General features: G+C 52.7%; 1 protein-coding gene across 5 annotated transcripts in view; it reads left to right on the top strand.

The window, feature by feature from the left end:
* Positions 1-26,632, top strand: part of PALD1 (phosphatase domain containing paladin 1) — a 64,319-nt gene that overhangs the window by 14,026 nt on the left and 23,661 nt on the right. For 2 of the 5 annotated variants that reach the window (XM_084752290.1, XM_084752291.1), the window contains exons 2-14: positions 11,328-11,399; positions 14,232-14,445; positions 17,462-17,564; positions 18,911-19,090; positions 19,755-19,919; positions 20,742-20,902; positions 21,049-21,124; positions 21,927-22,078; positions 22,379-22,478; positions 22,736-22,840; positions 25,558-25,641; positions 25,952-26,080; positions 26,486-26,602. In XM_084752290.1, coding sequence (XP_084608416.1) covers positions 14,261-14,445; positions 17,462-17,564; positions 18,911-19,090; positions 19,755-19,919; positions 20,742-20,902; positions 21,049-21,124; positions 21,927-22,078; positions 22,379-22,478; positions 22,736-22,840; positions 25,558-25,641; positions 25,952-26,080; positions 26,486-26,602 — 1,557 coding nt within the window. In that variant the 5' untranslated portion in view covers positions 11,328-11,399; positions 14,232-14,260. Of the gene's footprint in view, positions 1-6,831; positions 6,854-11,327; positions 11,400-14,231; positions 14,446-17,461; positions 17,565-18,910; positions 19,091-19,754; positions 19,920-20,741; positions 20,903-21,048; positions 21,125-21,926; positions 22,079-22,378; positions 22,479-22,735; positions 22,841-25,557; positions 25,642-25,951; positions 26,081-26,485; positions 26,603-26,632 lie in introns of those variants that run through there. The other 3 variants (XM_084752289.1, XM_084752288.1, XM_084752292.1) reach the window with 2 other exon arrangements.

Below are 26,632 nucleotides of genomic sequence, written 5' to 3'. Positions count from 1 at the left end.
TGTGCCTGCCTGTTGCAGTAAAATCCTATTTCCTTCTCAGCATCCGTGTACCCACACACTCCCAGCTCCCATGACCCCATGGGTCACTAGCAGGTGGGGTTTCCCGATGGAATGCTGGCCCCTGTCTTTCATCCGGCGAGTTCACTTCCTGTCTAAATAAGCCATCCACCTTTCCTGCCTGGAGTGTTCCATCAGAGGGGTCCAAGGAAGTTGTGTGACTGTGGTCCAGAGCTACGCTCACAGGCCTGTGGTGTGAGGCGAGGAAGCTACAGGGCTGCCCTTGGGGCCCATTTCTTCTAGGGAGCCTCGGCTGCCTATGTGAACAAGAGTGCTGACCTGGACAGGACAGCACAGAGTGACCTCATTTAACCTTCCCTACCCTGAAGGAAATGGGGCGCAGAGAAACAAGGCCGTGGCCAGACCTCCGGAGCTGGCAGAAAACCCAACTCCTGCTGACTTCAGGGTTTTTCCTAAAGGAAGGCATTTATGAGTCTGTCTGCCGTACTGGTGGGTGGACCCACTTCTGGGCGTGGTACCAGCGTATCTTTGGCTATGAAGTTGATACTGACTCCGACTGCTGGTCCCAACAGCCTTAGTGTGTCTAGGGTACGCCTGTGGTAGGAGGAATGAAGAAAACTGGGAGTCGGGAGACCTTAGCTTTGAATGCATGATGCTTCAGGCTTTATTCCCACGCACCACAAAAAACCCAAACCAAATCAACCAGCCAAACAAACAAACAAACAAACAAAAAAACCTCAAAAAAATCAGAGAAGATTTAAAAAAAAAAAAAAAGACATTTAGAAAGATGAGAAAAATCACCCGGGATGTCCTTGTACCCCAGAGACCGGACTCACTACGAGCGTTTTTGAGCAGTTTCCTTGCAGACATGTGTAGTGTGTGCATTTGCAGCTGGAGTGCATTGTTTCAGCTTTCCAGGGCCCTTTTATGTCTGGCCCAGGGGAAGCCAGCTGGGAGTCCATTTCTGCTTGGTTCAAGTGTGTGGGGAAGGCTCACCGGCCTGTTCGTGGGTGGAAAGGGATGTTTTAGTCTCTTGGGGACCATTCCTTTGATAGTAGCAGCAGTAGAGTCTATTTATTTGTTTTAGAAAGGGCCTCAGTATGTTATGTAGTGCTGGTGACCAGACTGGCCTTGAACCACAGGTTCACATGTATCTGTTTCCCAAGTGCTGGGAGTCACAAGCAAGCTGTGGTGTGGGCGTAAATGTTAGAGGACAGCTTCCCAGATTCCCCCCTCCCCCACAACACCCCCAACCCCGCAAGTACCAGACAAGGTCTCTCTATGGCTTCAAACTCATAAGAGATCCACCCGCATCTACCTCCTGAGTGCTGGGATTATAGGTGTGCACCATCACACTTGGCAGGGCATGGCCACGCAGTTCAGGCTGGTTTTGAACTCCCGGTATAGCCAAGGATGGCCTTGAACTTCTGATCCTCCTGGCTCCACCTTGCAAGTTCCAGACCACTATGCCAGGTTTATGTGGTGTTGGGGGTTGAACCCAGGACCTTGTGCATGCTAGGCAAGCATTCTGCTAACTGAGCCACACCCCCAGCCACCAGTTAATTACTGTTACTATTGCATTTATCACCTGAATAGTCTTTATGCTTTCAGAACCTGTGCACTCATGGTGTCTGGAGCAGGTTTGCTCTAGTCTGGTGTTTCCTACTGACAGCTCTGACTTTGCAAGTGGCCACAAATAACCAGGCGTGGTGGTGCACACCTTTAGTGCCAGCACTCAGGGATGCAGAGGCAGGTGGATCTCTTAGTTTGAGGCCAGGCTAGTTTACAGAGTGAGTTCCAAGACAGCCAAGGCTACATAGGGAAAACCATGTCTCCCAATCCAAAAAAAACCCAAAAAACCAAAAACCAAAAAACAAAACCAAAAAACCATAACCAAGCCGGCTGGCCAGCTAGCAAGCTCCACGGATCTGTGCCTCAGTGTCCCTCGTGGCAGGATAAAAGTACCTGTACCAGTTTTGTGTTTTGTTTTTGTTTTTGTTTTTTAATGCTAGGCATCAAACTCAGGTCCCCTCACATGTGCAGCAAGCACTTTACCCACTGAGATGTCTCCCCAGCTGTCATATTTTTTTATCCTGTCTCCTGTCAACCCAGATAGAGCACATTATACTGCCCGGTGTTAAAAATTTGTTGTTTAAGCCAGGCATGGTGGCTCGCGCCTTTAATCCCAGCACTCAAGGAGGCAGAGGCAGGTGGATCTCTGTGAATTCAAGGCCAGCCTGGTCAATAAATCCAGGACAGCCAAGGCTTACAAGAGAGAAACCCTGTCTCAAAAAACAAAAACAAAAAAAACAAATGTTGTTTGGTTAGTTGGGGTGATGCAAAACTGTAACCCCAGCGTTTAGAAGGCGGAGGCTGGAAGATTAGGAGTTCAAGTCCATCTTTGGGTACATAGGGAATTCAAGGACAGCCTGGGCAACAGAGGAGGTGATCAGCAGGTAAAATGCTTGTCATTGCACATATGAGGGCTGGAGTTTGAGTCCCTAGCACCCAATGCTGGTGGTTACGCCCCCTTCCTGGAAGACAGTCAGGGAGTCTCAGGGGAAAAAAAAAATTGGCTAACTAGACTGGTCAGATCAGAAGCTCTGGGTTCAACTGACAGACCCTGACTCATTGACTACAGTGGAGGGTGACTAAGGAAAACACGTGACGTCAGTGTCTGCCTTGGACCACTATACGTGTGCTTGTGCACATAGACCTCACACTCATCACTACACACTCTTGCAAACATTAACAACCAAAACAGAAGCAAAACACCTCCTCCTCAGACACACACACACACACACACACACACACACACACACACACACACACACACACACACACACACAAGGCAAGACAACAGAAAGATTTGCTTGACCTTTCAAATCCTGCTCTGAGCCTCACACATTTCTGGTGGGTGTGAATGAGGGTGTGTGTGTGTGTGTGTGTGTGTGTGGAGCTTGGGGGGCTTGGTCATTTTTCTTGCCTGAGAGACAGGAGTGTGTGACTTGAGAAGGGCATGCTGCTTGACCCCCGTGGGTGGGGTATAGTCTCAAACGGGACACTTACTCCTCTGCTGTCCCCAGCCTGTAGCCTCTGTGTTCCTTCCTCACAGTCCTTAGCTGTGTGGGACTCAGGGCTGAGCATACCTCGGCCTGTCATTTTCGATGGGTAGTTCCACTTGGTGGCCCTCTGTGGTGCAGGCACTGTGTTGTCCACCCCAGGCTAAAACTTCACCTGTGGTGTTTTGATAATTCTCATGAGAGGCACCTGTAAGTCTGCCCTTTTGTTCTGTAAAAATCGCCCCAGGTTTATTTAGTCTAGTGACCCCTTTGTGCTAAACTCTGGCCAGGCCCTGGGATATACCTGGCTAGCCCCCAGCCCCTGCCTACAGAGACTTGGGGGACCCTCTGAGGGATGGGAAGTGGGGGGGGGGAGAGGCAGGAGGATGTGGAATAAGCCTTGAGGCTGCTGGAGAGAGGGCCTGTGCCTTTCAGGCTGGCTGGGCCTGTCTGGGATTTCCAAGACTTGGTTCCTGCCTTGCCGTGGGATGTTCCTCCGCTCCGTATTTCAGTTGTTATTGACGGTCTACAAAGGCCTGTTGATGTTGCTGTTTCTGCCACGGTGAATAGTGAGCGCATTGTGCTGCAGTCTTGGTGCTGCGTGGGTTCTGGGAGCCATAGGCAGGAGGAGGCATTTGGGCCAGTTCAGGGATGCTCTTCCTCTGCTCTTCCCAAACTCCTTTTGATGGGAATCTGTTCTCGAAGCTTCCTGGAAACAGGTGTGCATCCCATAACAGGCCCTTCCCTGGACCTGGGCAGGCAAGCAGGTGGGTAGGAGATTCTTGCCCCTGTCCCACTGCCCACTGTGAGTGTGGGTGGCTCTCTGGCTGCCTCCCGGGCCTCAGTGTTTCCTCTGTGAACAGAACAGAATGGAGTCTCAAAAGCACCTTTGGCTCCAGTTCTAAGATACATGTCGGTGCCTGAAAGGGTCTGACTCTACTGTGAGGGTTCACACACGTGTGTCTGTGCCTGTGTTAGGAGTTGAGGGGCAAGCCTGGGAAGGAAGGGTCCAGTCTGTAATAGTTAAAAATACTGAAGTGTGTGTGTGTGTGTGTGAGTGTATGTTTGTGTATGTATGTGTGTGTGTCTGTGTGTATATGTATACATGTGTGTCTGTGTGTTTGTGTCTGTGTGTGTGAGTGTTTCTACATTTGTGTGTATATGTATGTGTCTGTGTAGGTGAGTGCTTGTATGTTTGTGTGTATATGTGTGTGTTTGTATGGTTATATATTTGCATGTGTATGTGTGTGTATGTTTGTGTTTGTGTGTGTGTGATGTGAGACTGAACCATTTTCTCAGCATTCCCTTCCCACCCTGGCAGTTTTATGACTCCAGCAGTCCTTTAGTCCCCAGCAGGGAACCGTGTAGTGTGGTGACTTCCCTGCATTTGTTCTGAAGCTGGGGCAGATGTTTCCTGCAGCTGGCCACTCACTCAGCCACTGTCCTCAAGATGGATCAGCCTATTTTTAGCTCTATTGTTAGGGTGTGAGCATCTGCTTCCAGGAGCTTTTGGGAGGCTGTGGTCCTGGGAAGGACACTCCCCTTACCCATCATGCTCTCTGCCTCCTGGCAGCCTCTCTGTGTCCTGTGAGAAGCTAAGTGGCTTCTGGGGTTGGGGGTGTGGGTTGGGGGTGTGGGTCGGGGAGGCTTGTTGTAAGTGCTGGAGCATGGGCTGGGAGTAGGAAGGGTTGGGGCATTTCTGGTGGTTAGGGGTGGAGGGAGTGAGGGCAGGGGTGGCACTCCTTGTGTGAAACCCAAGAATGCCACAGCACAGAAGCAAGGAAGAGCCTGTGTCTTGGGAGGCCTGCTGCTCTGTGTAGGATAACTGTGGTCCACCACCAGGTTTCGAGATTTTCTTTTTCTTTTCTGGCAACTAAATTGCACAGTTCTGTACAGTGCACTTTGTAGATGACAGCGGTATGTCCCAGTGTCACACACACAACACATGTTTGTATGCACTCACAACTGTAAGCTTCAGGTTGGACACCCCTGTGTGGCCCATGACAATTCTTCACCCATTGTGGCCCAGAGAAGGCATAAAGGTTGGCTGTTCTGCTAGAGTCTCTTTCCAGGAGCGTCTCTGAAGTGGGATTAGAGGCTCTGCAGTTCCGCCCTGAGCTGGAAGCCAGCTCCATGGCTCCGTGTGTGTTTGTCTGCACACTGCATTGTCAGCACATGTTGATTTGCTTGAAGGATTCAGCCAGCAGATGAACAGAAGCCACCCATCTGGTCCATCCCCTCACTGTCTGTGTGGGAACAAAGATGGCCCACAGAGGGGCTAGGCTGACTGACCCTAACGCCCAGCAGGAGGTCAGGGCTGAGGAACCAACAAGATGGCTTAGTGAGAAAAGGCAGCTGCTGGGAAGAGAGCGCCACTAAAATAAAAAAATTTTAAAGTTGTGTTGGACGTGGTGACACATACTTTTCATCCTAAGTCGAGGAGGGCAGAGCTCTATGAGTTTAAGGCCAGCCTGGTCTACACAGAAATTTCAAGGCAAGCCAGGTGGTGGCGGCTCACACTTTTAATCCCAGCACTCAGGAGGCAGAGGCAGGTGGATCTCTGTGTGTTTGAGGATAGCCTGGTCTACAGAGCGAGACCAGGACAGCCAAGGCTACACAGAGAAACCCTCTCTACAAAAACCAAAGACCAAAAACATAAATAAAAGCAAGGCAAGGCTGAGATAAACTGCAGGGCTTGTCCAGTTATAGTGTGTTTTTGCCTAGAATCTTGAACATGGGGCAGTGAAGTGTGTGTGTGTGTGTGTGTGTGTGTGTGTTGATGATGATGATGATTATAGGGTCCTATATAGCCAAGCTAGCTTTGAACTTGGTATGTATGGAGGATCACCCTGAACTCCTGTTCCTCTCGCCTCTGTCTCCTAAGTGCTGGGATTACCGGTGAGCACCACCACACTGCATTTATGTGGTGCTGTGTGTGGAACCCAGGGCCTTGAGTGCGCTAGGAGAGCACTCAGCTGCTGCCCCAGCCCCAGAACGGGGTGTTTTCAATGCTGGACAAGGCAGTTTAGATCAGAGGCTGTGGGGTTGGAAAGAACAGGAACAGATCCTGGAGTCCCTTCAGGGGCTGCTGGAGAGGAAAGCAGAGCTTGAGTCTAAGTTGCTGCCGGCCATCCGAGGTCCAGGTAGCCCTCAGGAAAGTGGGCGGGTGGTGCCTTCATGGGTCCCCAAGACAGTACAGAATTCTGCTGACCCTAAAAAATCTAGACTGGAGCTGGGCGTGGTAGGGAGAGAGGCAGGCTTGGTCTGCAAAGAGAGTCCAGGACAGCCAAGGCTACACAGAGAAACCCCTATTCTGGAAAATTAAAACTAAACAACAACAGCAAAAAGACAAGAACCTAGGCTGTCTTCACTTTGCTCTCTGAGGTCTCCAAGGTGTGTGTTCATTCCAGAACTGGGGGGCGGAGGGCGCGGGGGGGGGGGGCGGCGCTGCTGAGGACAGAAGCCAAGGGAATAGCTGCTTCTCTGGAGTTGCTGGCTCTTCTGGGAAACTGCTGCCTGCCAGCTCCACCTGGGGCGGAGCAGCTTGCCCCTGGGAGATGCAGGGGTAAGGGAGAGCCTCTCTCCCCCTGATGACTACTTCTTGTCTTGTGGGGGCTCTCATGAATTACAGGGCTCCTGGAGGGACAGGGACAGGCGCTGTGCTCCTCTGCCTTGGGGAGCAGCAGGGACCAGGCTTCTTTGTGTCTGTAGGGATGTGATCCCTGCTCAGAACTTCTGAGACCCTGCAGCTTGGGGCCAGAGGTGATTTGAAGGTAGGTTCACGTCTGTGTCTCCTCAGTTGCTCCCAAGATCCTGGTGGGGGACCGGCCATGTGTTCTGTCATCACCCACTCCTGTGACTCCCCCCACCTCATACCCTGAGGACAGACTCAGTCTACAGCGCTGCCCATCCACCACCAGGGAAGGTTGACAGTGTCATGCAAGAGAGGGAAACTTTCATTCCTGTGACCATCTGGTCTGTGGTCACCGAGGGTCCAGCCTAAAAATAACAGGGCGCATTTAGTCAGGATTAGATTTGTCTGTAAGTCATAGGAAAAGCTAAATAACAGTTTATACAAGATGGAAGTTTATTTCTCCGTCCCTGTCCAAGCTCAGGACTTTGGGGATCAGGCCTGCTGCGGTGGCTCTACTCCAATGGGGAACCTCAGCATCTTGGATGGCCATCGTTCCTAGGTTGTGGCTTCACAAGCTGTAGGCTCAACATGGCTGCAAAATGTCTGCTGTCACATCTGTGTCCCAGGCCACAGGACGGAAGGAAGGAGGGAAGGCTCTCATATGGAAGGGCTCTGAAATTCAGCACGGGATGCTGTCCCTCACATCCTGTTAGCTAGAGTGTAGTCACCTGGCTCAAGAATGTACAAGAAAGATCTTGGTCTTGGGTAGCCTTATGCTTAGGTAGTTGTCCCTGCTCTTCCGTGGGGAGTTGGGCACTTAAAATAATTTAAAGCCAGGCAGTGATGGCGCACGCCTTTAATTCCAGCACTTGGGAGGCAGAGGCAGAGGCAGAGGGATCTCTGTGCATTCAAGGCCAGCCTGGAGAGATTTCCAGGATAGCCAAGGCTGCACAGAGAAACCCTGTCTTGAAAAACAAACAAAAAAGCCGGGCATGGTGGCGCACACCTTTAATCCCAGCACTTGGGAGGCAGAGGCAGGCGGATCACTGTGAGTTAGAGGCCAGCCTGGTCTACAAAGTGAGTCTAGGACAGGCAAGGCTACACAGAGAGACCGTGTCTCAACCCCCCCAATAAAAAAACAAGCAAAAAGTTAAAAGTATTATCTGTTTATCAGAGAGAGAGAGAGAGAGAGAGAGAGCGCGAGCGCTCGAGAGAGCGAGCGCATGCGCCAGGAGCCACACACTACACAGACAGCATACCCCTGGTGGAGAGAAGAGAATCTCTTTCTACCGTGTGGATCCTGGAGAGCTCAGACTCTGGTCCTCAGGCTTGGCAACAGGTGCCTTTATCCATTGAGCCATCTCACTGGCCCTCACTATGGACATTTTGATTAGACTTAAGGATGATCCTAGGCTGAGAACCTGGGTGGGAACCTCAGGGTGTGAAGGGTCTCCTAGGGACAGTCCCCACCAAAGAGCCACTTGCCGTGTGGCTCAAGCCAAGAAGGAGGATCTCTAGCTGACCATGAACTAAAAAAAAAAAAATTTAAACGATTTATTTATTTTGTTTTTATGTGTGTGAGTGTTCTGCTTGCATGAATGCCTGCAGCCTCTAGGTCAGAAGAGGGTATTGATCCCTTAGAACTAGAGTTCCAGATGGTTGTGAGCCACTGTGACGGGACTGGGAACTGAACCTGCGTCTTCTGCAAGAACAGCAAGCGCTCTTAACTGCTGGGCTCTCTCTCAAGCCCCTGACCATGAACTTTTTGTTTGTTTGAGATAGGGTTTCTCTGTGTAGCCCTGCCTGTCCTGGAACTCACTCTGTAGACCAAGCTGGCCTCAAACTCAGTGATCTGTCTGCCTTTGCCTTTCTGAGATTAAAGTCCTGTGCCTCCGTCTCCCAGAGACCATGATCCTTCTGCCTCTACTGACCCAAGTTTTGGGCTTATAGATGTGTCCCTCCATGCCTGGTATATGCAGTGCTTGGGGTGGAACCTAGAGCTTTGACAAGGCTCTAGGCTCAACTGTAAGTGCCATAAAAACTCAACACAAGGGGCTGGAGAGATGGCTCAGAGGTTAAGGGCACTGACTGCTCCTCCAGAGGTCCTGAGTTCAATTCTCAGCAACCACATGGTGGCTCACAACCATCTATAATGAGATCTGGTACCCTCTTCTGGCCTGCAGGTGTATGTGCAGACAGCACTGTATTAATAATAAACAAATGTTAAAAAAAAACAACACAAAAACAAAACAAAAAGACAAGTTAGGAGGTAGTAAAGGGCTCTCTTCTTCCTAACCCTCTGAAGGCTTCACTTAGTCTTCAGTGGATGCTGTCTTGGCTTTAAAGAGGGATAGGTGGGAGGGAGAAAATTCAAAGGGCACAAGTGGGGAACAGAAGCGCAGGCCAGACAGGACACTCCCCTTACCAAGATGAGTCCTCTGGGGAGTCCTTCTTTGCCTGTTCCATTGTTGTTCACTTCCTAGGCTCCCTTGCTGCTCACAGGAAAGTCTGCTGGGCTGCAGCAGTGGCCTTCCACAGGGGGATGGATGGTGCCGACCGGGAACAGAGCTGCAGGAACTGGTGCAGTAAGGGGAGGCACCATGACCTGTACCCAGCCTTGAAACTCTACCGTAATTACACTTAAAAAAAAGCTGGGCATGATGGTGCACGCCTTTATTCTCATCACTTGGGAGGCAGAGGCGGGTGGATTGCTGTGAGTTCAAGGCCAGCCTGGTCTACCAAGCGAGTCCATGACAGCTGAGAAACCCTGTCTTGAAGAAAAAAAAAAAGTAATTCCTGAAGGAACCATGTTGGGGATGGGAAATTTAACAGCAACAGACAAATGAAAAGGAAAACCGGAGCTCTGGCTTCACTCTTGGTGTGGAAGCAAGATGGGACTCCAGGGCTCACTTGGCAGGGTAGGCAGTGATGGAGGGACTGCCCTGCCTACTCTGAGCTGATTCCTTCCGGGGGCAGTTTGGTCTTCTGCTCCTTCTTTAAGGCAAGCCCCTGGTCCGGAGTCGGGAAAGATGCAGGATGGCTCGAGGCTTTTGGCTTTTGCGGTGCTCTGCAAACGCTGTGGGGGTTAGGAGGCTTCTTGCAGGAGTTGGGCATCTGTTGGTTAGAATGTGGGGAAGTGTGTTGTGGGAGCGGCTCTTTTCACCTTGTGGCAGGCTAAGATGGCCTCTTGCTTGGTCCCTGGTTGCAGGTGCTGGGTGCATGGTACTCACTGATCTTGAGAGCTCAGTTGGCTTTGCTGATGTCTGCTGGCCAGGTGCCGGTCTGAACAAGCCAGGGCAGCTCTGTTCTTTCAGGTGTCACCGAGGCCCCGCACAGCCCTGAGCCTCTATATCTTGCTTTCTTTAAGACCCTGTTCTTGCCTTTTCTAGATTGCCATGGGCTGCTATAGGGTAACAAAAACAGGTCTTCGGGACCTGGCTTATTTCTCTTCCTATGATGTCTGTGACTCTGCTAAGGCGATGTGTCTTCCAAAATAACTTCCGTTGCCGAGCGCATCTCACAACACATCTACAGCGTCTTGTTCCTTTGTCTGTTAGCTGATGGGCACGAGTAGTGATTTCAGACACTGACCACATGAGTCCTGAGGCTATAGAGGAGCCGTCCCACCCCAAACTTGTTCTCTGCTAGAGCCTTGTAAGTGGACATGCCTAGTCACGTGGTGATCGTGTGCTGACCTTGGTGAGAAACGTCTTCTGGACTTGGGGTGGCTCATGATTATAATTCCAGGACTTGATTGGGCATGTGTGTGTGGGAGCCTGAGGGAGAAGATGACATGAGTTCCCCTGGACTACATACATAGTGAGTTCCTGGCCAGCTGGAGCTTTGTAAAAAGACCTTGTCTCAATAAATACATAGAATATCAAACAAACAAACAGAACTACAGAGCTGTTTTTTTGTTCTTGTTTTTTGAAGTAGCCACAGGACTTCACTTGGCCGGCTGTGTGAGAGCCTGGGAGTTCCAGGGCTTTGATTAGTTAGTCTTTAAAACTTTGTCCCAAAAGATGAAGGAACACACACGGTCATCTCATGTCCTCATGGCTCTTGCCCATCTCTAAGAAGCTCTTTTGTGCCTGGTGTGGTGGTGCACACCTTTAATCCCAGCACTCTGGGAGGCAGAGGCAGGCAGATCGCTGAGAGTTCTAGGACAGCCTGGTCTACAAAGCGAGTCCAGGACAGCCACGGCTACACAGAGAAACCCTATCTGTCAGGAAGTCCACCTGTTGGCACTCCTCCACCACGTGTGTCTGCCGCTCCACTGGCCCAGAAACAATGGTGCCATCCCACCACTGACTGAAGCCACTGAGTCATAGGCAAGAACGAAACTTTTACTCTTTGTCAGTTTTTTTTTTTTAAACTCTGGATAGTTTGTTATCCTAACACACAGCAGGCTGTTTACATACTTAGGTGAATGGGCTGCCTCAACAGCTTTGTTTTAGGCCCACCCTCTAGCCCTCCACCTCCAAGATGTCCTACCAGACCCTCGAGAACCCACCTACAGCTCTGCCATGCTGACCACTGTGGTCAGCAGTGTTATAATTACCAGGACCACCGACCTTAGCAACCTTCAAACCCTCTGTGTCACTGTGTAATAGGACCCGGAGGAGGAGGAAGCTGTCTGAGGCTCCCAGCTGTCACGGGAAGAACGGAGGCTCCTAAGCGGCAAGGTGGACTATGGCTGGGTGGGGGAGAGGGTTTTGGATGAGGGCTGGTGGTGAGGGCCCTGGGTTTGCCCCCTTGTCTATACTCTTCAAGGCCCCTTCAGGTTTCAAAGGATGCTGCTTCTTCAGCCAGCTGTGCACATCTGTATTGTCTGCTGGCTGCCCTTTCTTGCAGGAGCTGGAGCCTGCCATTGTCTATGAGCCCAATGCAAGTAGGAGGCAGAGGCAAAGGGTGGGTAGGGTAGAGCCTGTGCTGTGGGAATGGGGCTGGGCGTGGCCTGTGGCAGCTGTGGCCAGCCGGCTGTGGACTCGTGCCCATTCCCACCCACCCCCCATGTGTCCTTTTCTTGGAGCTGTTTGCACTCACATTCCTTTGGCCCAGGCTGCAGGGAGGAGGCCTGGGAAACTCTGGTGTGGAGCCTGGCAGCTAGAGAGAGAGGAGTTCTCTCATCAGCTGGGGTCCGCTCAGAAGGCTTGCTTTGTGAGCTGCCTGCTTATTTATTTATTTATTTATTTATTTATTTATTTATTTATTTATTTTTCTGAGACAGGGTCCCTCTGCACAGCCTTGGCTATCCTGGACTCACTTTGTAGACCAGGCTGGCCTCGAACTCACAGCAATCTGTCTGCCTCTGCCTCCCAAGTGCTGGGATTAAAGACGTGCACCACTATGCCCGGCTGCTGCCTGCTTTCTTATTTTAAATATTTATTTATTTATTTATTTATTTATTATACAGTGTTTCACCTGCACATCAGAAGAGGCCATCAGATCTCATTATAAATGGTTGTGAGCAACCGTGTGCTTGCTGGGAATTGAACTCAGGACCTTTGGAAGAGCCAGTGCTTTTACCTCTGAGCTATCTCTCCAGCCCAAAGTTCATTCTTTGAGGGGTTGGGGAATCTGGCAGCGTATTAAGAGCCAGGGGCATGAGCTCTTACATACTGGTGTGGACAGTCACAGGACTATCATGAGGCTACTAGGAGTTTTCTTTTCTTTTTTTTTTTTTTTTTTTGAGACAGGGTCTCTCTGTGTAGCCTTGGCTGTCCTGGACTCACTTTGTAGACCAGGTTGGTCTCGAACTCACAGCGATCGCCTGCCTCTGCCTCCCGAGTGCTGGGATTAAAGGTGTGCGCCACCATGCCCGGCTCTCTACTAGGAGTTTTCAAAGACGATGAAGCTAAAGAAAAGAGGAGCCCTTTTTGTTCAGGGACAGGAACCGTCAGGAGCTGAAGAAGGTTCTAGAAGGGGAAAGGAGATGGTCAGTTTCTCTTTGAATGCCCAAGACAAGAGACAGCTCTCGGGGAGGAGCCCCTGTATACAGGGTTGGGAGGTACAGGGGAGTCTACTTGGGCCCTGTAAGCTCTAAGGCAGGCCTAGGAACAGTAAATTGACTTGGCCTGGCTTTGTGCTGACCCCATCACCCCATGGTTCACATCTCTGCGTGCCACTGCAGTGATAAAGGGTGGTGTGGGGGCAGGAGGCGGGTGTGTGTGTGCTTAGGAGCAGAGAGTAGACATGATTTGCAACTGAGAGAGTTCCCATGTTTTAGGCTATTTAGTGGGCTATTTCCCCAAGGGTAAAAGGGTATGGGAAGCTACCAGAATTAGCCCCCCCCCCCAGTATTTTCTGTGGCATGTGTGGGGCCTGTGGCCACTGAGTTCCTAGAAACTCCCATGATCCTCTCTGCTGTGTCTGCTACCCTCTATGTGGGACAACTAGCATTGCTCTTCCTAGCAGACCTCAGGCCTCACGCCATCCCCCTCAGGCCTCACGCCATCCCCCGGCTCGTCCACTGTATCCGTGAGATATTCCTTCAATTGCTTTAAAGAGGTTTGTCTTTAATCTCAGACTGGAGAGACCTGTTTCCCTTTAATGCAGGGTGCCTAGCGTTCTTTGGGTGAGGAAGCGCTACTCCCTCTCCCGGAGGCTCATGATGCTGTCAGACAGTGGTGTTGTCTGTGGCTGCTGTTTTCTTTGACAGCTTCCTGTGATGGAAGCTCACCTAGTTTGGGTGTTTCTGGCCTCGTTGTATGAAACTCGTGGGTAGAATGTTTTCCTGTGTGCCCGCTTTATCGCAGTGACACAGAAGGAAAGAGCAGGACCTCCATGCAAGGGGCACGCGTGTGCCCTGCAGCCCGTACCCATCCAAGCCCTCTCTACTTGCTCTTTGAGCCTGGAAGTCCTGAACCACCATGACCTCTGGATTGGATGGCTAGCCCTTTCTGACTGTACCTCGTGTTACCCCCAAAATGCTCTGTGGCTGAGCTGTACCTCAGTCCCTCAGCCCTTCTCTGAACATGTTCAAGTTTTAAAAAAAATTTTTAATTATTTTTATGTATATGGTATTTTGCCTGTATGTATGTGTCTGTGTATGACATGTGTGTATGTTGCCTAGGGAGGCCAGAAGAGGGCATCCGGTCCCCTGGGACTGTAGTTAGACAGTTGTGAGCTGCCATGTGGGTATTGAGAATTGAACTCAGGTCCTCAGAAAGAGCAGCTGGTGCTCTTAACCTCTGAGCCATCTCTTTAGTCCTTAGTAGCCAACACAGCCTGCTCTTCCCTCCACCATCTGGGGTCCTGGCTTGCTTTCCCAGGGGACACCGATGGTCCCATGAGGACCTGAGAGAAGCCCCTTTAAGCAGTTGGAGCTGGCCCTTAAGTTTCTCTGTTTAGAACTCTCCCAAAGTGTCAGCAGAGCCAGGCATGAGGGCAGGTGCCCCAAGAGTTGTCTACAGCCATGGTGGGAATTGCGTCTTCCTGAATGGCCAGGCAGGAGTGGCCTGCTTTGATTTTTTTTTCCCCCTGCCCCTCTGAACTGTGTGCCCTCTCACCTGCAGGTCTGGGGTCCTGAGGCCACTGGCAGACTATGGGTACAACAGCAAGCGCAGCCCAGCAGACGGTCTCGGCTGGTACCTCCTTTGAGGGCCTGCAGGACAGCAGCTCCATGGACGGCCGTCCGTCACTCAGTGTGCAGTCTTTCCACACCACAGGCTTGCACAACAGCAAGGCGAAGTCCATCATCCCCAACAAGGTGGCCCCTGTTGTGATCACGTGAGTATCAGGAGCCATGTGATCATGTTCCTGGAAGACACAGCCTTTGCGGAGAACCTGCGTCCATGTAATGCTCACAAACTGCTTCCAGTTTTGTAGATAAAACACCAAGCCTTACCCAGAAAGGTTAAGCAGTATTTCTGGAGTCACACAGCAGGCTGGTAGTAGAGCCATGTCTCTTGTGCGTCTCTGAGCCCTGTGGCTTATCCATGTGCACAGTACCTGGAGAAGGAAGAATGGCCAAAGAAACATCTTTTTTTTTTCCTTTATTTTGTTTGTTTGTTTGTTTGTTTGTTTTTTTCGAGACAGGGCTTCTCTGTGTAGCCTTGGCTGTCCTGGACTCATTTTGTAGACCAGGCTGGCTTCGAACTCACAGAGCACCCACCCGCGTCCTGAGTGCTGAGGATTAAAGGTGTGCATCGTGATGTCCCCACTGTAGTGGGTGTTTTTCAGCACCTTGGGCTGGAAAGCTAGGAACCCCTTTTCCGTGCTCCAGTCGGGGCCTTCAGGAACACTGAGTGAGGAGGCAGGGGTTTGCTCTTGTTGGCATGCTTTCAGCCACCTGGACACAGAAGCATCCAGGAGGGCCAGGGTGGATGAAGGAGTGGGCACTTCTGAGCGTGGAGATGGGAGGATGGGGGTGGGGACACGACCGTGGGTCTGTCTGTCTGCTGGGGAGCTGGAGCCTCGTTCTTCTCATGGTTCCTGTCCACGAGCTTCTTCATCTCTGGGCCTCTGTGGAATGCAGGAAAGAGGACACGGTGCTCTAAGATTATGCTTCACACAGCAATTAACGGGCAGAGACCCGGGAAACGGGCAGAGACCTGGGAAACGGGCAGAGACCCGGGAAACCGGCCTTCCGTGTGAGGAAGCTTGTGGGTGGAGTGAGCGATCAGGCTCCTTGCCCTGGGCCTTGGCAGGATAGCAGCAGTCACCACAAGTTGCTGTGCTTGGGGTGAAGACAGAAAAGAAATGTCATGCAAAAGTGACTTGACAGACAGTGAAAAGTTAATTTGCGTCACTGGGTAGCATAGTGGCACACACTTTTAATCCCCGTACTTGGGAGGTAGTAAGTTTGAGGCCAGATGGTCAAACATGGTTAATTCTAGGATAGCCAGGGCTGCATAGTGAGAACCCTGTCTCAAAACAAGAACAAGAACAACAACAATAACACAAAAACAAAAAGATAAAACCAAGGGGGCTGGAGTGGCTCAGAGGTTAAGAGCACTGACTACTCTTCCAGAGGTCCTGAGTTCAATTCCCAGCAACCACATGGTGGCTCACAGCCATCTATAATGAGATCTGATGCCCTCTTCTGGCCTGCAGGTGTACAGGCAGGCAGAGCACTCATACATAAAGCATGGGGCGGGGAAAAATCTAAAGCCAAAGTCAACCAACCAACTAAACAAACGGGGTAGGGGGTGGAGGAAGGAAGTCAGTTTGAGCGTTGAAGGCAGCCTTGGGAAAACGCACGTCTAGGGCTGGATCTGGCTCCTTGTTCCCTCTCTGGGCCTCAGTTTCCTCATCAACATAAACAGAGATGGCAGCTGGGTTATATGGCCCAGTTACTGGCCACCTGAAAATGCGCAGCAGGAATGGGCCGCAAGGCAGCCTTCCTTGGGTTGCAGAGTGTTGGAGGTGGAAGGGAGGGACCTTAAAGATCACCTGTTCAAGGTACCAACTTACTACATCCTGCAGGCCAAATCTGACCCACCACGTGCTGATGTAAATAAAGTTTTCTTGGTCCCCCATTAGGCCCATCCTCTTGTACATCACTTGCTGATCCCTAGTGCTTCGGAGGCAGAATGGCCAGGCTGTAACAGAGCCTGCCCGGCTCACAGAGTTGAAAGTATTTGCTTTCAGCCCTTTGTAGGAAAGGTTTGCAGAGCCCTCGTCACGGCAGATAGATGTGAACACTGAGTTAGACAGGAAATTGAGTTTCAGGGAGGCAGAGGGTGGGCCGCCGTGATGTGTAGAGGCAGAGCAAGAGCCAGATCCCTTGCTTGTGCATCCTTCCCCCACCCCACCCACTTTCCCCCCTACTTCCTGCTGGCAGCTGTTTTGTACGGAGCCCGCAGGTGGGTCTCATGCACTGGCGCAATGACAGTGTAGCTTTGCGCCTTGAGTATATAGACATCCTGCTTCAGTGATGGTGCTTTTACCTGGCTGACTGTCTGTCTACACACATCACCACAGGCTTGTTTAAACAGCTGCTGTGTGGTCAGGGGTCTGAGGAATCGGAAGACCTGTAAACAGCCAGGGTAGGGACTTGCCCTTCAGCTCTTGTGGGCTGAACTGCACTGGACTCTGGGACTGGAAGTGTGGTGACTGCTCCTGTCACAGCCTAAGGGGTACAATGAAGATGTCCGAATAAGGGTTTCGGTTAGACCACCGTAATAAAGTACCGCCCGCACAGAATGCTTGTATCAAGACGGATACCTCTTGTTTGGGTGTCTACGCTGGTATTGCAGCTCATGACCATCCGGGCTCCCCCAGGGGCTTGCTGCAATTCCCGGTCTGCATTGCCTTTGTCTTTCAGAACGCCTATTCTACTTCTGCCAGGGGGAGAAAAAAACAAAAGACAAGTCAGGCGTGCTGATGCATGCCTGTAATCCCAGCACTCAGGGAGGCGGAGCCAGGTGGATCTCCACGAGTTGAGCCCAGCCAGATCTACAAAGCAAGTCCAGGTTTAGCCAGGGTTACACAGAGAAACCCTGTCTTGAAAAAAGCAAAACAAACAAACAAACAAACAAAAAGCAAGACTAGAAGGCACTCCCTTTGGGAGTGGTCCAGAACTTACCCTACCTTACTCCCTCACGGTCTCATTCCTCAGCGCTTCGTCACAGGGCCTTAGCTAGCTGCAAGGGAGGCTGAGAAGTGTAGAGCTCCGGATGTTCTGTGTATGAGGATGAAGGGGGCAGCTGTGTGGGTGGTCCGGTGTTCTGTGTGGGTTCCGGTGACAGCCTAAGGGACTAACAAAGGTCATCTGACTCCGTTTTCACTGTGCCTCTGGCAGGTACAATTGCAAGGAGGAGTTCCAGATCCATGATGAGCTGCTCAAGGCCCATTACAGGATGGGCAGGCTCTCAGATGCCACCCCTGAGCACTACCTAGTGCAGGTGAGGCCAGCCCTGCCCGCCCGCCCCTCCCCCTCCTTACCCCTCCTCTGCCTCCTCTCCACTTCCACCTTCTCTCTCTTCTCCCCCCCCCCCCCCCCCCCGCACCCCTCTGTGTCCTTCTTTGGAACTCAGGGACTTTTTTTTATATGCTTAGGCCAGCGTTCTCCTACTGAGTCACATCCCCAGCCCCTCTCTGATGGTTCTGCTGAGCCATGCCCCAGCCCCTCAGTTCTTCTTAACGCCCATGCAGCCCGCTCTCCCCTCTCCCCTTTGAGGCTCTGGCCCCGGACTCTGACTCCCGCTCCCCATCCCTGCCCTGTCTAACATTCAAGATCCTTCTAGAGCAGCGGTTCTCAAACCCTCCCTGATGCTGCGACCCTTTGATGTAGTTCCTCATGTGGTGACTCCCAACCATAAAGTTACTTCATATCTGTAATTTTGCTACTGTTATGAATCATAATGTAAATATTTTTTGGAGACAGAGGTTTGCTAACAGGGTTGCCGCCCGCAGGTTGGTTGTGAACCGTTGTTTTAGACTCTCGTTTTAGAGTTTCAGAACTTACTGGTCTTAGCTTCATTTTTTGTTTGTATGTTTGTTTGTTCCCTCTCCCCTCTCCTCCATGTGTCTTGGGGAGTAAAAATTCAACAGTCTCGTGCTGTTTTAGAACCTGTGTTGTTTGGTACTGTTGTCCCATGGTCAGTTTAGGGAGCACTGCAGGAATGACTAGCCACGGGCTGGCTGGCTGTGTGATAATTATTGTGGGGGCTTCTGGCTTCTCTGGGAGTACAGGTCTCACGCCTTGTCTGTCAGGCAGGGGTCATGGGAGATGACCCAGGACTCTGGTTTGCTCAGGAACGAATGCTTGACCAGCCAGTATTCTGTCTGTCTGTTTGTTTGTTTTGTTTCTTGGTGGTCACTGTGGGCCGTCTCACCCGAGTCTGGAGTCCTTAGAACTGGAAGGGCTCCAGTGAGGGACTGTCTTCATTATCTTCTGTCCTAACCCAGACGTGACCCCCCTTTCCAAGAGCCTTGATGAGAGTTTAAGGTGTCTTGTTGTTCCCCCAGGGGAGCCCCCTTTGAAGCCAGCTTTGTCCAAAGTTCCAATATCTGCTCACTTCAAGGCCTGGCTGACCCTAAGGCCACCTTCCACGTGAAGCCTTCTCTGGCTCTTTTGAACCAAACATCACTGCCATCACAGATGTCTGTCCCATGAACCTGCAAGCACCTTGAGGGCAGGACCATGTCTCCAGCCCCACTCCAGTTCCTAGAGCCCAGGACAGGGTTCTACCTGAGGAGAAAACCCTCGGGCCCCTGATTGGTCTGCTGTTGTTCTTCTCTCTGTCAGGGCCGCTATTTCTTGGTGCGTGATGTCACTGAGAAGATGGACATACTGGGCACCTTGGGGAGCTGTGGGGCTCCCAACTTCCGGCAGGTGCAGGGCGGGCTCCCTGTGTTTGGCATGGGACAGCCGAGCCTCTTGGGATTCAGGAGGCTCCTGCAGAAACTCCAGAAAGATGGGCACAAGGTGAGCTTGAGCTTGCTATATCCCAGGCTGGCCCTCCATGGTAAGAGGTGACTTCTGAGTCTCCTAGAGTGGGCTGGAGAGGGGAGTGTGGCCTGGGCTGGGCCTCGAACTTCAGGGCAGAAACTGAAGAGTGTTTATTGCTTCGTCCGGTTGTGTGTGTGTGGGGGGGGGGGGGGGGCGTGCCCAAAGTCAGACGCCTCTTGTGTACCCCACTCTAGAGAGCCTCAGAGGATATGAGAGGTGACAAGAGAGCTTTCCAACTTCAAAGATGGCCACATGATGGTCTAGCTCAGTCTTTCTTTCTTCCGCTGGTCTTTATCAGGCAACTGGTTTTTCCCAGAACTCTGTGCTGGGTATTGTGGGCCTGTGGAAATGACCAGAATGATTCTGCCTGGGTGATGTATAGTTTACCCAGAGAGAAAAGACAGATCTACTGATAGGTTAACATGTTAAAATGCAACACAGAAGGCGATTCCTGCTGATTGAGGGGGAGTTGGGGGCAGGTGGCAATTAGAGGGAACGTCAGTTTCTTTAGGACTCCTGCTGTAAGGACTGGTCTGCCCCTTCACCCTGGATGAGGGAGGAACTGTCTGGGCAAAGGCATAGAAGTTGGACAGGGGATGGGTTTCTGTGTGGGACAGGGGCAATGGCTTCTTTTTGCCAGGAGTGCATCATCTTCTGCGTGCGGGAGGAGCCTGTGCTGTTCTTGCGCGCTGAGGAGGACTTTGTGTCCTACACACCTCGAGACAAGGAGAGCCTTCACGAGAACCTCAGGGGCTCTGGACCGGGGGTCAAGGTTGAGAGTCTGGAGCTGGCTATCCGGAAAGAGGTGAGGGGCCTGTGAGTGGTTATGTGATGAGAACACTTCTCCTTAGCTGGCCTCTCCATCCTGTGGTCCAGCTCTCCTGACATGCCTCTAAAAAGCCATTCTGGGGTGGGAGCCACTCAGCCTTCACTGACCCACAGTCTCCATGGAGTTTTCGTGCCCTGTTTGGGTGAGTGGTTGGCTGCAAAGTTGACCTCTCGTTCCCAGCTGGCCTATTTCTGTCCCTCTCCCACCCTGCGTCGCCCTCACTGCCCAGTCCTGGTTTAGGAAAGGACAAGAAGAGATTTGGGGAGGAGGCCCGTGATGCAGTTCAGCTCCTCACTCGTCACGTGGGGCCCTGAGGCGTCGGGTTTGCTGAGAGCCTGTCTCTGAGATTCTGAGGCCTCCTCTTCTCGGTACAGAGGCTTGGTGGGGGCTCCGAGACAGCTGACAATCCACAGATGTATATGAGTGGAATGTGGGGGGTCACAGTGCTTTAGAGATAGAGGCATGAGGAGGGGGTCCAGGTTTTCCTGGGGACCAGCCTGTGACCCCCCTCCTCCCTACTGCTTTAGCTGGTGGGTCCCCATCGTTCCCTGGCATTCAGTTGGCTTAGCGCATCTCTGATGCTCAGTGGGCAGAGCCCTCCCCTGGCCAACCTCCGTAGAAGTCACAGTTGTCACGCACAGGCAGGCCTGGCTGCCTTCGGGCTTGACCCCTCTTAGAGGAAAATAAATCTACTTGTAGGACTCTGTGTGACCCGGTCATCAGAGCTTGTTGGGGGACAACTGGGGAGACCTAGGCGACGACAGGTCTTACGCCTCTGACTCCTGCGTCTCGCCCTAGATCCATGACTTTGCCCGGTTGAGAGAGAACGTGTATCACGTGTACCACAACACAGGCGACCTGCGTGGGGAGCCGCACACCGTGGCCATCCGAGGTGAGGATGATGTGCACGTGACCGAGGAGGTGTTTAAGCGGCCGCTGTTCCTGCAGCCCACCTACAGGTACCTGGAGCCGATGTCCTCTCTGGCTCTCCAGCTGCTACCTCCGTTTCCCCGTCTGTCCATCAGGCCCGTGCTTTGGGAAGAAGGGCTTGAGCCGAGACTCAGGGTCATTGCCTGGCTCATGGGCTGCCCTCTTCCCTTGGCAGATACCACCGCCTCCCCCTGCCAGAGCGAGGGGCCCCCCTGGAAGCCCAGTTTGATGCCTTTGTCAGTGTCCTCCGGGTAAGTGGGACCTAGAAGGGAGTCCTGGGAGTGGCAGGGAGGAACAGGTGCCACTAGTTGGTCTCCGTGGAGATGCTCAGGGTGGGTGTGACGTCTAGCCGTCATCTGTGGAAGGTACAATCCATGCTGTATATGGGGTTCAGTATGTTGGAGTGTGTGTGGGGGGGTGGTGTCTGTGTCCTTATGTGTGCACAAGAGCATCCTTCTGCCGTGTGTGTCTGTGTGTGCGCATGTGCAACTGAGCACACATGCTGCAATCCTTTAATGCCAGAGTTCATCATGAGTGTCTGGAGGACCTGGCTCTAGCCATGGGTCAGCTGCACACTCGCTGTGTGATGTTGGAGACCTTTCCTCCTTTCTAGACCTTTCCTTCCTCCCTTCTTCAGTCAAGCTTGAGATGCTTGCCCCCACAGACTTGTTTGCTGTTATTTCCTGGGCATAGCGGTGGGGTGAGGCTTTCTGTTCCCACCCATTTCCGGATAGTGCCTTAATTTGTGTTATATGGGGAAGGGTCAGGTCAGTGTAGGGCCTGGGACCCTCTGAATAGCTGCTACTCTAGACCCAGTGCGGTTCCTGGCCTGTTCTCTGAATTTTCCCCTGAGGCTGGGCAGGGGCAGGACCTGAGGCCCTGGGAGCAGACGGATCAGATCTGGCTGTGCGCTTGACATCAGAGGCTGTGCTACTTGTCTGACCTCAGCTTGCTACAGATGTCATTAGCTTGACAGGGGGCCTCAGCCTCAGCCTCAGGGTTTTGGTTCCCATGACACTATCGCCTGATAGTCTCTCACGTTCCCTCCTACAGGAGACCCCCAGCCTTCTGCGGCTCCGAGATAACCAAGGTCTTCCCCCTGCCCTCTTGTTCAGCTGTCAGTCGGGTGTCGGGAGGACCAACCTGGGCATGGTCCTGGGTACCCTTGTGCTGTTCCACTACAGTAGAACCACCTCCCAACCAGAGTGAGTGGCCGAAGTCCCGGCAGCCAAAAGGGTTGGAAGGACAGGAAGAGGCAAGGGTGAAGCCGCCCCCCGGGAAGATGGGGCCGCATCCAGAAGACTGGGCATCGTTGCCTTATTATTTGCCACCCATGTGCTTGATGCCCTGGAGAGAGGCACTGGACCCTTCTGGGTCTTCATTCCCCACCCCCCCCAGTAGAATGCAGAAGGAGCCTTCAGTGTAATGTCTCCCAGGGGCTGATGGGTGGCAGAGGGCTGCGTGGTGGTCCCTGATCATACACACCTGACTCTCAACCTTGTCAGGGCTGGCTCCTTGCTGACCAAAACCCTGCCCATGGAGCAGTTTCAGGTGATCCATGGCTTCATCGGCAAGGTGCCCCAGGGGAAAAAGATAATAGAGGAGGTGAGTGAGGGGCTGAGCCAGGGCGGTGGGTGGGGTGGGGGTAGGGGAGGTGGGAGTAGGGGTTGGGAGAATGGGGGGGTCGGGGGTCAGTGTGGAGGGGTGTCAGGAGGGGGTGGTCACTCCTTTCACTGGTGTGTGGGTGGGTCTCTTCCTCCCCCACGCCCCTTCTCTCTCTCTCTCTCTCTCTCTCTCTCTCTCTCTCTGACAGTCTTCTTCTCTGTCTCTCTCATTCCCTGTCCCTCCTGATCTGGTCCTAGGTGGATCGAGCTGTCGCTGCCTGTGCAGAATTGCACGACCTGAAGGAAGAGGTCCTAAAGAACCAGAGGAAGCTAGGAGGCTTCAGGCCAGGGACCCCAGAGCAGGTGAGGAGGCCAGGAGCATGCTGGACTCTGCCGGACACTGGCTTCTCCGCCAGTAGTTTCTGGAGGGGGTGGGGTGGGCAGCTGGACCAACGGAAAGGACGAGGAAGAGGGAAGTTTGTTTTTTCTGAGCAGGCCCCTTGGCTGTAGAATAAACAGGACGGGACAGAAGGGGCCTGCTGAGACCTCTGGACTCAGACGTTTCCCAGATCATCACGTTAGTCAGTTTCACATCAGAATCATGAAAGCGTTGGGCTGCGGCCCTCGGCTTGTAAAAAGGAAAGGCTAGGGCCGGGGACGTGCAGCCTTATGAACCCCATGCTGCTGCTGAGGCAGGAGGACTGTGTGGCCCGGGCTGCATGGTCAGCAGAGAGTGAGAAGGGATAGTGAGAGAGATGAGGGGAGGGAGGAAGGAGAGGAGAGCTCCCTGAGCAAGCAAGCCAGTGCCTGCGGCTCTTTAGCACTGTTCTTCTGGCCAGCACATTATCGAGGGCATGAGGTTTGGGACAGCACGTCTCGCGTCATGGCCGGAGAACAAAAAGCTAGGAAGAGGCAGCCAGCATCCCGAAGTTCCCTTTAGAGCACATCTCCAGTGGCCTTAAGAGCTCCTGCCTCTTAAGGAATCCGTCACCTTCCAACAGTGTCACTCCAGGACCCAGCCTTTAATTCAGCGGTCTCTGGGCGGATGGGTGGGGGCTTTCAAGGTCCATATAGAAACTGTTTCTGCAAAGGAGCCTTGTGGAGCCCCGATGGAAGGAGCAGGCTTTGTCCATTGCATAGCTCCAGGGGGAGTGCGGGGCTGGCTCACAGCTCTTATCCTGAGCTCCGGGGAAAAGAAGGGGTGACAGTGTTTGTATACAGCGTATGGAAAAAATCTAAAGCCTTACAACCTTTTCATGACGGGAGAACTGAGAAATCAGAAACAGGAAAAGTGACTGTACCTCACACCGGGAGCCGCACGAGCCTATGGGCCTCTCTTCAACTGTGGGCGGTTCTCTCTGCAGCCACCCATGCGTCTGGTTTTAGTGTGAATCCCTGAGTTTTGTCATTGAGAAGATTTTTTTTTAATGGCCCTGTCACTTAGACTTATGACCCATGTCAACCTGTGTGGGCCTGGTGAGTCAGAATTGGGGTCTCCCGACCCTGTTGCTTGGTCACAGTCCTGGGGTTGTCACTTCAAAGGATGGGGACGTGAGCACCGACTGTGTGCCTTCATTGCCCTATTTGCGACGTGGGGGCAAGTGAGGATTCAGTAGCCGGTAAAGCTGCTGAGGGTCAGGTAAGGAAAGAGGCATGGAACACTTAGCAAAGGGCTGAATGTCACCTGCTGCTGTCACCAGACAGGCCCCAGCTGTTGACACATGAGCTGCTTTAGGACCCCCATCCAGTAATTTTGTCTGGAGCCACTTCATCAAGTGTTATCTGGATTTGCCTCTTGCGTCTACAGCGTAGTCATCAAAGCCCAGCGTTATCCCTTAGTCTAGACCAGGGGTCAGGGGCCATCAGAGCTTGGCTCAGGGCCCAGGGCTCTTGCCGCATCTTTGTTTCACTGGCATAGTCTTGTGGTTGACTCACGTGTCAACTGCATGGCAGAGCTACCGTGCTGCCATGGCAACGTAGAGTGGGGTGGGCCTGAGACCGTGACCCCCACCCACCCACACACCTAGCATACTTACTCTCCAGTTTTCTACAGAAAAACCTGTGAGGCCCCTGGAGGTGCAGATTCCCAAAGGTGGGGGTGCCGCGGTGCCCAGCTTTACCGTAGGCCCTGAGCCTTCTCTCAGGCAATTCGACTCAGATCTCATTTGCCTTCTAGGTTGCTGACCTGGCTGAGCTTGAGGGCCAAGGGCTGGGACTCTCTCTTACACCCCACTGCCTAGAGGAGGCAGGCTGGTGTTAGGAGAGGGGAGTCCTATTGTTTGCTATCTATTGTCTCCTGGAATACCTCTCCCCATGTTTGTGTGTGTGTGTGTGTGTGTGTGTGTGTATGTGCGTGCTCACATGTATATGTTTTCTGGTTTTTAAAGGGGGGGCCTCCCTCAAAGAGAAAGGAGTTGGGTGATGGAGGCGAACAGCTGTAATCCCAGCACTTGGGAGGCAGAGGCAGAAGGATCTCTATGAGCCTGGCCTGATCTACAAAGTGAGACCAGGACAGCCAAGGCTACACAGAGAAACCCTGTCTAGAAAAACAACAAAACAAGCCGGGTGTGGTGGCGCACGCCTTTAATCCCAGCACTCGGGAGGCAGAGGCAGGCGGATCTCTGTGAGTTCGAGGCCAGCCTGGTCTACAAGCAAGTCCAGGACAACCGATGCTACGCAGAGAAACCCTGTCTTGAAAAACAACAAAACAAAACATACAAACAAAAAGGGTTTGTGTGTGTGTGCGCGTGCGCGTGCGCCGGCCTTAGCTCAGGGGAAATAGAACATGCCGAGTGGAGTAGTCATCCTGCTGTCCACTCCTCCCCCCCTGCTTCCTGTCCCTGTGGGAACCAGCCTGGAGGGGCAGCATCTACACCAGAGCCACCTGTGCCCAGGGTGGTCACCACAGAGTTCCGTGCTGCAGACAAATCACGGCAAATGGGGTAGACACATGAAAGGATTTCCAGCCTGGCAGAGTGAAGAGTGCCAGCCAGTTCTGGGGTTTTCTGCTCTTCTAGACCCAGCTAGGGGGCAGCCTCACATTTAACACCCCTTTTCTTCATTCCCCGCCCCGTCCTCAGGAAAGTGGTGTCCAACAGAGGGCGCTGTGGAGCCTGGAGCTGTACTTCTATCTGATCCTATTTAACTACTATTTGCATGAGCAGGTGAGGCAGCAGTCCTCTCATACCTTCAACAGGGACCCTAGGACCGGGGAATAAAGTGACATAGTGTATGTTGGTCCATGAGGAAGGTTGGGAGGGGCAAGAGGGGCCCCCACCCCATTTCCCCTCTCAACCCAGGCCTAGGCTTTGTATCAGGGTCTGGGCAGCGAACATCCTGATCTTCGCTCATCTATTTGTTCTCCCCCTGGACCACAGTGATACCTTTTGGGATTCCCTTTCTGTGGCTAGTCAGGGAGGGCTCAGGGTGGCCCCACACCCCTCAATGCCCCATCTCTCTTGGCCTCGGGCGCAGTACCCCCTGGCCTTTGCCCTCAGTTTCAGTCGATGGCTGTGTACCCACCCTGAGCTGTACCGTCTGCCAGTGATGCTGAATGCCGTGGGGCCCATGGTCCCTGGGGACCTCATCGCCAAGGGCTCCCTGGTGAGTGGCTGTGCGTCCTTGGAGTGGGCTGGGTTGGCTGGTCTCTGGCTCACAGAGTTCTGGATCTCCTGTAGGGCTGGGGAAGGCAGCCAGGAGGCTGGCAGGCTTCTCGTGTGAGCATAATGTGCCACGTTCAGGCACCGTGACCTGGCTGCTGTCCTAGCACCTTTTCCTTAGTCTCAAAGCCCAGAGCTTTGACACAGTCGACTGAACTGTTGGACATCAAGCTGGTGCCTCTCTAGAGGGCGGGCACCACCACATCCTTGCCAGGACACCAATAAGGCTGCAGGTGTCCAGCCATGTATGCCCTGCACCCAGTACGACAACCGTTCCCACCTCCCACTTTCCCACTGAGGCCGGATGTGGTTGGTGACAATGGCCTTTGGGCTTGGTGTCCTCCTACAGGAAGCAGATGATCTTATTTCCCCGGATGCGCTCAGCACCATCAGAGAGATGGATGTAGCCAACTTCCGGCGTGTACCTCGCATGCCTATCTATGGTACCGCCCAGCCCAGTGCCAAGGTGCCCGCTCCCAGGCCCAGCTCCAAGCAT

Source organism: Acomys minous (genome assembly GCF_964271855.1).
Source record: "Acomys minous genome assembly, chromosome: 13".
Lineage (NCBI taxonomy): Eukaryota > Metazoa > Chordata > Mammalia > Rodentia > Muridae > Acomys > Acomys minous.
The sequence above is the reverse complement of the archived record's forward strand: the minus strand, read 5'-3'. Positions and strand labels throughout refer to the sequence as shown.